The 12,135-nt window shown below is 32.3% G+C and overlaps 1 protein-coding gene across 1 annotated transcript in view; it reads left to right on the top strand.

The window, feature by feature from the left end:
• Window positions 1-201: 201 nt before the first annotated feature.
• Window positions 202-12,135, top strand: part of shg (shotgun) — a 276,010-nt gene continuing 264,076 nt past the window's right edge. Inside the window, exon 1 of the mRNA XM_068763776.1 lies at window positions 202-689. Within this exon, the coding sequence (XP_068619877.1) occupies window positions 605-689 (85 nt within the window). The 5' untranslated portion in view covers window positions 202-604. The remainder of the gene's footprint in view (window positions 690-12,135) is intronic.

Below are 12,135 nucleotides of genomic sequence, written 5' to 3'. Positions count from 1 at the left end.
AACGGGTTATAAAAGAGTCGGGTTCGCCTGCCAAGACGGGCTATGGGAGCGCGGCAAGAGAGTTCTTTTGCTCGTTTTGTTGCTTTAGTCAAGTATGAACATAGAAGCGGATGGCGCATGCTCCGGCTGCAACGGACCGCCTCGCGCGCGATCGCAACTTGTTGATTGTTAGCTCACTTCACGCTAGTCTGCCGCGAACGATGCGCGAGGCGGTCGTGTCACCCGTCACGTTGCTGTTCGCTCCGTACTTCGAAGTTGTTTTACGAAAATATGTGAAGTTTTTAAACGTTCAATTAGGCAGAACTACCGCGACGGACGTGGCCTATACATATTAGTTAACTTAGAACGCCCTAAATAAGTAGTTTTAAGTTATTGAAACTTAATAGTCTTACTCACTTTACCTGTACGCTTCGTCCCACGACTCGTGCGAAGCGGTTACCTTTATCGGATAAACGAACATTTTTCAAATGGATGTGCGTTTGAATTCTGTGATAGTGTGCGTGTTTTGTGAGATCCCAAGACTTTCAGAGTGCTCTATCGAGGCCTGTGACAAGTTTTTACATTAGTGGCGTGTTTAAAGTTGCAATAAAGTTGAATTAGTAAAATGTTCGCGCGCGGGGGAGAGAGGGGTTTCCTTGCCGCGCTGTTGCTCGGCTCGCTTGCGGTGGCGTCGGCCCAGTACACTAAAGGTAGGTAGGTAAAGATGGCTAAACTTTTCTTACCTGTGCACGCGCATGGCCTGCCCCATTCTGTCGCGCGTTCTTTGTTCTGGGCTTTATTGTTTGCTACTCGGAAATTACATTTGGAGAATTTAAGATTTTTCAACATGATACATAATGTTTCAAAGAAATAAGTTGATAAGAGCGGTGACTAACAAGTAATATATTGATCATGTATCGGATAAAAAGAACTCGCTTACGTTCTTGTTTGTTTGTAGTGTTATAAGTGTTTATTTCCTTTTGAGTATATGACAATGACTACCTTTCATATCTTTAGACACTATACAATACAATAAACAGGTTTACATGAAAACATTTAAGAATTAAATTATTTATGATGACTTCAAATTACAAACTCATTGCACAATTTTATTAGTATTATTCCGCACGAATAAGACTATTTGTTCCACAGCCATGTTTTTCTAGAGATTAAATAACTATTTTTAAAACGTAGCATTGATTATCTATAATAAAAAGCAGTAAATAAATCTCGCAAAAAATGTCTTACATATAAAAATAATGCTACCCATGGATTCTCAAGTTCTAAGCGCCCTTCGTTACGCTGTATCCAGTAACTACTATAAAGTTTGAGTTTCTTATTTTCGATGCCCTGAAGTTTGATATTGTTGGCAAAGTCTTGTTATGCTATGACGACTTTTAACGATGAATTCACTCCTCGCTGAACTAATTTATTCAATATATCTTATTTGCACTTTCTGATAATATTGTAAGTTCAACAATGACACAACAATTCATGTTCAACAATTTTTTATAAACTATAGTGAAACAAATTCTATATTCATTGGTCACATTAGTAATAAAATGTTACTTTTCAGTTTGCCGGGCGCAAGTAGAAATTCTTTTTAGTATGCATAAATGAAAAGCCGACATTTCAATGATATTTGTATAATGAAATAAGAGGAGGTAATTTTTGGTTTGGTTTGTTGATAATTGTCGGCAACATTTGCGCCTAGGATAATCCTAAAGTACCTAGTAAATTTGTTTAAACTTATTGACACTAATATTAAATTTGTTTTAACAAATACACATAAATAGGTTGCCTAGTTTCTTGTTCTACTTAGATGTTTTTATGAAATATCTACGATAAAACCTAAGGTATAATGGTAAATATTTATATATATATATATATATATATATATATATATAATTTGAGCAAATAAATGTATTCAACTATGTCATAAGTAATGTCGAAATTTTGTCCGCATCAGCTTAAAATCAAGAGAATTTTGTCAGTGTCATGGACAAATTACATATTTCAATGAGTGTGAAAATTAGTAATAATGATTTTTTATTTAAGATCCGCGAAAATTATAATGTATTAAAAACACATTAAATATTTTAAAAATGGTGAAAAAAATGAAAGAAAATAATGAATTGTATTAATAGATTTTTTAAAAAAAAAGAAGGTTACAACGTGAACGAAATTAAATTACATATTTTTGAAAGTTAAAAGGCGATACCTGGCCTATATCATAACAAAACCCTTAATAAACTAAGTCTTGAAGTTGTGATTACAAAATTATAGGTTACCTGGCAAGCCCTTGTTGCGGCGCAATAACAGATTGACGATGGAGCCGTTGCATCGGTGAAAGGCATTCGTGGTGAGCACGACACGGCCATTGTTAATCCGAATAAAGTTTACAATGTCGACTGCTAAGTTTTAAGTTCATTCACACGATTTTTAAAAAAAATTGTTTGTTTGAGTAAGAGTTAATGTTGTTCAAGATGTTTTATTTTTTAACGATTTGTTTTCTGAAGAGACATAATTTCACAAAATGCACAACAAAAAGTTGAGTGGTAACGAGCTGCGGGATATATATACACACACACAATATATATATATATATATATATATATATATATATATATATATATTTATATATATATATACATTGCATTATATATATATATATGCATGCATTCACACTGTATATATATATATATATATATATATATATATGTGAATGCATTCTTTCAATGTTGTGTGTTTAAATAATCAAGAAATTTACATTTCTCATATCATCACCGTAGCTCTTTTGTAGTTTGTACGTAACGTGATGACATTCGACTGTAATTAAATTAAAAATACAGACTATGACACGTAATTGTTACTTCCACATCTTTTATAAAAATAGTCAAATGTAAACGAATCTCAAAATTTCTTCACAATTGTCGACATCTCGTACAATCATCCGTCCCTTTCTGTTGCTTACGAAGGGCGGTTTAAGAATGGTATGTTATTTCTTTCCTGTGGAGAACGTATTGTAAAATTTATACCAATTAAAATTTCACTACAGGCAAAAGCTGCATATTACTCACCATCTCACCATACATTACTAACCATTATTCACCATCTTTGACACCTAGATAATATAAATACTAAGAAACTAACTGTTTTCTTTGCGTTAGAGAAAGAATCCAATCCATTTCTTGCATAAGTCCTTTCAGCTAATGTCAGCACATTTAACGCCGAGTCAGAGATTAGTTATAATCCCAATTGAATATTTAAATTAAAAGAATGATTAATGTGGTTATTGTAAACAAGTGTTATTACATGTCAAGATTGAAGCGATTTATTCATGTTAATACGGTGTCCTTAATAACTGTTTCTAATTAAAATATTTAGTATCAGTCCGAGATTGTTGGGTATTAAGCCTAAAACAACTTAAATTTGTGTTGTGTTAAGATAACGTTACCTAAAATATCGTATATTGTACACTAATGTTTTATGTTTGTGTTTATTTATTTTTTTAATCGGGTTAATTTTTTAACTAGGGATCTTTTAAAGAAGCATAATTTTTATTAAAAAATATAATGAACATGTGACAGTAGAATAGTGAATGATTCTTTAAGACACTATTTTGAAAAAGTGTAATTTGTATTTATCTTATCTGTGACTCCTATTTTCTTGAATAGCGGATTTTAAAATTTTTGCTAATACAACACAATTCGTATACGTATATTGTCGAACAACAACATAACTCCGTCGAATATTGTTAATATAAACAATCGTCTTCTTTTAATTTTTAAATTGCATTTAAAGGTCAAATTATCACAGTAATAACAATTAAAAAAAAACATTTCATTTTACACAGAAAACGCCTTAGAACTTTAACAAATGGAATATGTTTTGTTTCTACTTATTCAATAGCGATTAATATCGATTTTTTTTGTATTAATTAGCAACAGAAAATTGTAAGATCTTATAGACCGTTATTTGTTTTTATAAAAATATTATAACATACAAAACAGTTATTTCTTTTAGTGATAGATACGTGTGTATTTTTATTTAAGTAAATATTGGGTTAGGTATTTTTAAATTATACAATGGGCGAGTATAAACGTTTTTGCCTCAGGCCGTAGTCCTTACATCGGAGGTCCAACGATGTATATATAAGTCTGATTAAGTGCTTTTTCAGCCATCGGAATTCTTCCTGCCTTAATACCGTATTGTCTTTTAAAATATAAAGAATATGATAACGGAACATTTTTATTTTATTTCACGAAGTCCGCCCTCAGGCACATAGATGAATTACCAGAATAATTCTGTTGTTTTATGAGGTGTTCATTTTCTTTGGCTTAAATAAAAAGCATTTGCTGAGGCTTATTAACAGCGAACATTAATCTTAGATTGAGACTAAATTATGTTTAAAGACTAATCATATGATCGTATGACATTATTAAATCTTAACAATACAAAACTTTCATATTGTAAAATCTTTCATTAAACTTTAAGACATTTAGAAAAGTTATAAAATTAATATACTTTTGTGTAGACATACAGAATTATTTATTAATTTAGTCTTGCGAAAATTATTATTGCTAAATATAGCTTTTCGTTCTAGTTTTACTCATCTGTGCTCAATGTTTATGTATAGGATGATTAATTAAATATGCGAAATATATTATTTCTACAGGATGATTGGAAATAAGAGTAAAAGTTTCGAAGGTGTGAGTGTATAATTCGTTTGTTGTTAATTAATATAGGGTTCAGTCAATCCGAAATCAGTGGTTTCAGAAATAATATTTATTGTAAAATTAGAAAGAAAATAGGTAAACGAAAAATTAAAATTAATTATTGTTTGCTTCATTCCTTGCATTTTATCCCTGCTGACTTAATACTGTGACAAGTTTTTGGTTTGCCGCATTCCAATAGAGAATTTCAAAAAGATTAATCAAGTAGTCGTAAAATCTTTAAAGCTTTTACTCACAAATGTGCTAAGTATAAACCAGTATTTGTAGTTTAATCATAACAATATTTTCTCTTCGATTTGTGCGATCATTCCGCGTCACGTATTCCCTGTGAGAACGCTATTGTTATAGCAAAACTTCAGATTATGGCTTTGTCTTGTTTTGATTACAATTGTGATACTTAATTACGTATGACAATAAAAACTTCCTAGCGCCACTTTCAATGACTTCTTTCTTTGTACGGCTTTTCTTATAAATATTTCGATTATATTTATTTGACCTTGTTACTAAGGATTTTCTTCATGACTTCTTACTCTTAAATTAGTTTTCTTATAATGTATATTAATATATAAAGCGAATATGTAAAAATATTTGATTGTTAAAATGTGTCATTGCCTCAAACTATCATCATATTAAAAAAAAACGAATTTATTGTTCTGGGAATGCATAATTTGCATGTGATATTCTTCAAATATTACTTGTCGTCTATTTAGTTACAAAGCCTTCTTTATACCTTAATACTCGTTTACGTCATGAGAAAAAATCCAGAAGAGTTCAATTTGATAGAAACTTGTATCATATTTATCATTCTTATAATGGCATTTGAATAACCAAATTCGGATCGTTTGTGGTAAATAACCATTTTTATAACATAATTTTAGTATTATTTTTTACCTCACTCATAACATTATATAATAGCACCAGCTCTTGTATGTATTTCACTGGATGCTTTCAGTAATTGCGGCGGCAAACACGAATTATATGCTATTGAAGGGGTGTTGTGGCTGATGTAAATTAGTTTATCTCAAATACCCGCCAGTTAACACATAAATCGAGCGTTGTGACAATCGCAGTACAGGCCAAGATTTTGTACTTTAACTTAAAACCGCGTTGTCATAGACAAACCGTGCTTGTCAATAAGTTATCATGTATTTTTTTAAGAAATATAAAATATGAAACTAACTATTTTTTACCTTAAATATAATCTTAGTAATTTAAAATTATTCCAGGCTTAGAAGTGGCTCAAGGAAAAGAAACAGACATAGTCGAGATTTTTTTACGAGATTAGATTTTATCAGGAATGAGGTGATTTGTAGACTATTGAATGAAATCTACATAATACAGCTGATTAAAATTAAGTAAAAGTGGCAGCGGGAAGACTACATAGCGAGCAGAACTGATGGCTGTTAGGATCTTAAAATTCTGAAGTAAAGACTACGGACCAGCAAGCGCGGCGTAGGATGACCAATCCCGAGGTGGACAGGCCACCTTGTTGAGTTCGTCGGAAGACACTGGATTCAGGCCCCCTTCCAGCCGGCCCTATCAGAAATCTATAGCGGAGGCTTACTGCTGGAGTAGTGATGATTATGAGTTGAAATTAAAATAAATTAAAATGATAGAAGAAAAAAGATATTATTTAAATGATTTCGAAAACTATCATTTAATTTCCATCTTACATCCGATCCCAAAATGTCCACGAGCATTCCATGTTGTTTGTAATAGGATTACTGGTTCCGTGTATTAATATAATACAAGTGTATATAATTTTCTGGAAGCTGACGACCTTTTGTCTGATCTCGGGTGATATGAAAAATTTGTACTTAGGGATCTTAACAGAAAATCACATAAGTAAATGTTGCTTTTCTTTTTCTATAAAGGCATAATTAAATATTTCTTTTCACTTATTATTACATTCGCGTTACTAGTTTGAAGAATTATTATATATGTTACCTTTTATAGTACATACCTTTGTAACGACGAAATTATTTTGTTAAAACTTGGCAGAACATTATGCTCAAAGATCAGATCAATCTGATTCTATTCTTTCTTTAAAATAGGGTTCTTCTGGCATTCTCTCCATGGTGTACACAAGTGCTCACTATAGATGAGCCTATGTGGATAATTAGATTAACGATTGAATATTATAGAGTGACGAAATAAGCCGGGTATACAAATACTAGTAAGTCATATGCTCCGCCGTAAATGATATTTGATAACAAATACAAAATAAAACAAATTAGAAGAATTTCGGGCATAAAATTAATATTAACTTCAACCGCAATTACTGTAGCCAATGGGAACAATTAACGAGAGTGCAATGTCACTCGTATTAAATGATGAATTTAATGAATAATAGTTGTGCAATAAAAACGTACTATTGACATTAGTACATTGGAATAACATTCTAAACTAGTAAGTATTCATCACACGCAGGCACAAGCCGCCACACGAAACGATTCATTAAAACCTCGTCATTTACCTCAAATAAAACGTATTAAAACCCAACACAAAGACGGTTAGCGGCTCTTTCAACGTGGAAGTTAAACATCTACTTATAGGCTTTCGCCCGCTCAAAGTGCTAAGCCACATTGAGAACAAAACCTCCGGACTACGAAACTCGCTACTTGTTCCCGAAGTATCAGCCACTAGCTTTCAATAAGTAGTTAGGCATCATAAACCTAGGCCGTAACTTCGTTACTGTACGGTATTGTGAAGTTGTTTCATATTTCTTAAGAGGATTGTTGCTTTTGTGATGTCGGAACATGCAGCGTTCGCATTGAGTGCCTTTCTTGTATTTATATATTCTCGGATTTCGTTTGATGCATTCTTTTATTGAATGGATTTATTGAAAATAATAAAGTATGAATTCTTTTTAAGATCTTATCTACAATCTATCTTATTTTGTATCTCCGTTAACTTTGAAAATCGTTTTATATCTCTTTGAACGTAAAAGTAGTAAGTAGTGCCACGTAATAGATGAATATAAATTGCTTATACAAGAGGCCACCCAAGTAGTCATGACAATGCTCAAACAGCCAAGCGTAGTAATCATGTCAACAGCACCTACTTTTGCCACTAAGTAACTAAATACTGCGTCAAAACTGTGTCTATAGGTTTAGAAGGAGCTACAGCTGTTGCGTTAACTGTAAGACAGCTCATTTTATTTTATTGTGAAATAATTGTAATCGAAGTGCATATTTATTAAACGTTTCTGTTCGGCACAGCCAGAGTATGGAACGATCAAAAAAAATTCATACACTGATACCATTTTGGAACAAGTAACAAAATTTAATAGACCAAATAACGTTGTCACTAATTCTTTTGAGGTCTGTAACATGAGAAAATAAAAAAAAATAAAAAAACAACATCTGAACAAGCAATCAACAATCGAAAGCAACCTCAAAAAACTCGAGAAGGCTAATGAAATAATATGCATAAGCGTCTATTAGAAATATCTATTGCCATGAAGATGACAAGATATATGTATCGTAAGGAATGCATATTCCTGCATTTACTTAAAATGAATAATTTAATAAAATTATAAACTAATTTTTTTTTCTGACAATATGCTTCTTTTTTTATCCAAATTCATTTCGAATATATAACATGTTTTTTGTCAATATATTTGATAGAGCGTTTTGTATATATATGTTATATTATAATTATTGCATAATATTCTTAAATACCTTGTAATTATAACGCAAGGAATTTCTTTGGTCAATAGTATAAATATATTTATTTATTCAAAAATGTTACATACATAATCAAATATATTATCTGCTACAACAAAAAACCGGCTAATAAATAAGTTAATTATATTATAATAGTATAAGACCATGACGAAGACGATCACCTCATTAGTGATACGATTCGTGTGTAAATGACGTTTATAATAGGAAATATTGCCCAACACCTCGTCGGCGTTTGTAACCTTGATTTTATTTCATTCATGTTCGGAGCTGCTACTCAACTGTGGGTTCGTGAAGTCGGAATTTGCTAGCTAATGTCGCGTTGAAACTACCTTAACGCTTTTTCTAAAAAAATTCCTACATGTAAAATACTTTTGTTATTAACTACAAAAGTATTGTGACATACGCAACAAAAATAGGTTACTCTGAAGTTTTTATACGTTTAAATTACTCCGGACTTTTCACTTGCAATGTTAATAAAGGCGGCGCGTAACCCGACCGCCTAATAATAATTTCCTGTCTCCGCACAATAAGTCATTCATTAGCCTTAATTTATTCTCCTTGCACTCACCTTACCAGGGACAAATTAAAAAAGGCCCGTTTGTTGTAACCAGTTTCACTTCGCATTGTTCAGCGCACAATGCAGCATAAGACTGTGTCGCTTTTAAAAGCACTACATTAAAGAAGGCAATGTAAAGCGTATTTTATGTTTAGACGTAGATGCTCGTGCGTTGGCTTCAATACTATGGCTTCTGTGCCACGGCTGCTTGTCCGATGACGTCACTACGTAACCGGACCATCGGCGGTGAACCGTGCCCTGTAGAGTTGACTTTTGTTACATTCCATATGCTGTTTTTAAAAAGAGTAATTTTTGAAAACAGCTGTTTTGTATGTTTAAAAAGTAGAATTTTTTACAGCGCGAAATTTGAATTTTTGGCTTTTGTATGTAATTATTAAGCCAAAATGATAATTCTTCGACGAAGGAGAATTTTAAATCTTATTCCGATGAAGTAACTATAATGTATAATTAATATTTTTTCTATTACTGACTATCACAAAAATTTCTTCACAAAAGGCATAAACATATTTCTGTATTAATTATGACATCAGACGGCTACATCACTAGGTACAAGGAGAAGGAATTTACTCGTCGATAACATCGAACACTGTCTTGCTATCGACACACTGATAACATTAGAACGCGTCCATTTGCTTTATATTACACGGCAAAATTGCGTGATTGTATTCACGTTACCAGCTAAAACCAGTCGAATTCAATTCGGAATTCGCCGGGTTTTAATTTAGCGGTAATTACTGGGACGCTTTGATGATCATTTAGGGTCTAATCGTAAGCCGAAATGACATCGCGTTGTAAAGTAGTCAAATGAAAATGGATTTTATGCTGCTTACATAGAACGTACATTAGTTTAGCACAGTTTTATGCAAAAGTCAATGGCACTAGACATACTATTTGATTCACCGCTAACCCTAATGGATATTCATTAAACATTATTTGTGAGATTACATGCTAGAATTTTGTCGTATTAAAAACACTACTTCATAAATAAGTATAAATAAAGTGAATTGCGGTTTAACATATGTAATTTTGAAATCAATATTTGTTTGATACTGAACAAATTATTTTCATTACAGTTAAATACAAGGCGGGTTGTATACCAGTGTCCCTTTAATTATATATTAGGTAATTAATATATTTTTCAATAAGTCGAAATGGCTTTTATATTTATTTTGATTTCTTGTAATCTTCAACGCTGCAGCGACGAGATACAGTTATCATCATTTACATTTCAGACGCAGGACGTCCACTGCTGGGACATAGGTCACCCCCATGAATTTCCCAAAACATCTATTGTAAGCGGCATGCACCCGTCGTTATAATTATACAAATTTACGGAATATCGATTCAATTAGAAAATACGACCAAGGCATCACAATGGTGTAATATAAAAAAGCTTGAAGTTTCGATCGAAACATCGAAATTTGTGTTCCATAGAAGATTTTTTTTCACAAAAGAAATTAATGATTCAATAAAACAAAAAATGCAGATTGCGTAAGTAATCCCGCGTGTGTTTTATCAAGATTCAGTTTCAGATTGTCTCTGCATCCAACGAAGGTACAGAATCAACAGCAAGTAATTTGATAATACCTATATCCGCCAGCCGCTGTCAACTAAAGTAAGCATCTAATGGAAATCCTGTGTTACCCTAAGTATATAGAACACAACCGTAACGAACATCCAAACATATTCGTATAACTATTTTCGGCTTTTGGAGACATTTGTCGGAACCATGATTTATTGTACCTGATACACAATGTAGACCTAGTTGCAGCGATTGATCTCGCTTTGTAGCTCAAACTTTTCTTTCCAATTTTTTTTAAACAATTATATGATAAGGATTTGAATTACATATTACGAATTACGTATTGTACCGCAAAGTCTAAAAATGAAGATCTTTGACCAGCATGTGTTACATTACATGGGTGACAAGATCACTTCTGAGTGAGCAGTGGTACAGATTTTTAGATTTTTGTTATGTACTTTAGTTTTGCATTTTATGCGGTTGCTCTGTGCCTTTGGACTATGCCGGGAGCAGGCATTCTTCGTGAAATTGTACGCTCAAGTAAATTGCGATAGCTTGTAAAATACTCCTATGATTTTTATGTTTTTTTTTATTGTATTACTTATTTTTGTAATGTTTCTGTGGACATATCAACTTCGTTGCTACGTACCGTCACATATTTACAAGCGATCCACTTTCCACCGCCAGTCTATAAAAAACTTATTTATATGCGATCAGCTCTATTACTTCTTGACTAATAATGAATTAATATGCGATCCGATAATAATAGTTTTAAAAAATGCATTAACTATTTCTCGTGATTTCCTGTATAATTTAATAAACGTTAGGTTAGAGTTGGCCGTTGATATTATTGTCCACAAATTTAATATCATTTAAAATGTCCCGCGACTGACAGAACGTCACATAGGTAGTGTGGGACAGAGATAATGCTCTACGAAGCCTAAATTAGCCGATTGTCTCTTTCCAAAGGTCGACGTGCAAAATGTATCGCCGGGTACTGTAAGCAGCTTTCTTGTTGCTGTTTTACACTTCATATTAGTTACCTGAAACGTTAATAATGACGTAGATGTTGCTTGCGTAATATAAAACTATCACCAAAGAGCTTGTTAGTTTCAGTGTTTCCGAAAATGTTAACTGGAGTTGTATTTCCGTACGTTTACATGTATAACAATATTTGCTCTATTGTTCGCGAAATAAGTAAACAATATTTTTAATGATGATTTAATCACCAGGTGTTTTTGAGGATACCGTAAACGTGTACTATGGGGCCAAAATTTCTATGGCGTGGGCAATCGTACAGGCTGTCAACACATTTATATCTCCCCTTGTGTCGTGTTACGTGGGTCGTAAAATATACTGCGCAGATGTCGTTTTTTTCTTTAATACAAATAGATCAACATATATCTTCTCAGTCAATAATTAAATTATGAAGTCAAAATGGTTAGATTTTACTAAATGCAGAGTTCTATCCTAATACGTCAGCACATAGAAGCAAACTATTGAAATATAGAAAGTCAAAGAAGCTTAGTCTGTTAAAACGACTATAATAGAATAATAAATATCGAATCTGATAAAATAAATGATAAATTCTATCTCGTTTATACATACAAAAGCGGACAAACATGTCTTACT

This window comes from Battus philenor, unplaced genomic scaffold (genome assembly GCF_028537555.1).
Source record: "Battus philenor isolate CCGP_79_NKW_IND1 unplaced genomic scaffold, ilBatPhil1.0.hap1 SCAF_18, whole genome shotgun sequence".
NCBI lineage: Eukaryota > Metazoa > Arthropoda > Insecta > Lepidoptera > Papilionidae > Battus > Battus philenor.
Note: the sequence above shows the minus strand (reverse complement) of the source record. Positions and strands in the feature narration are given on the sequence as shown.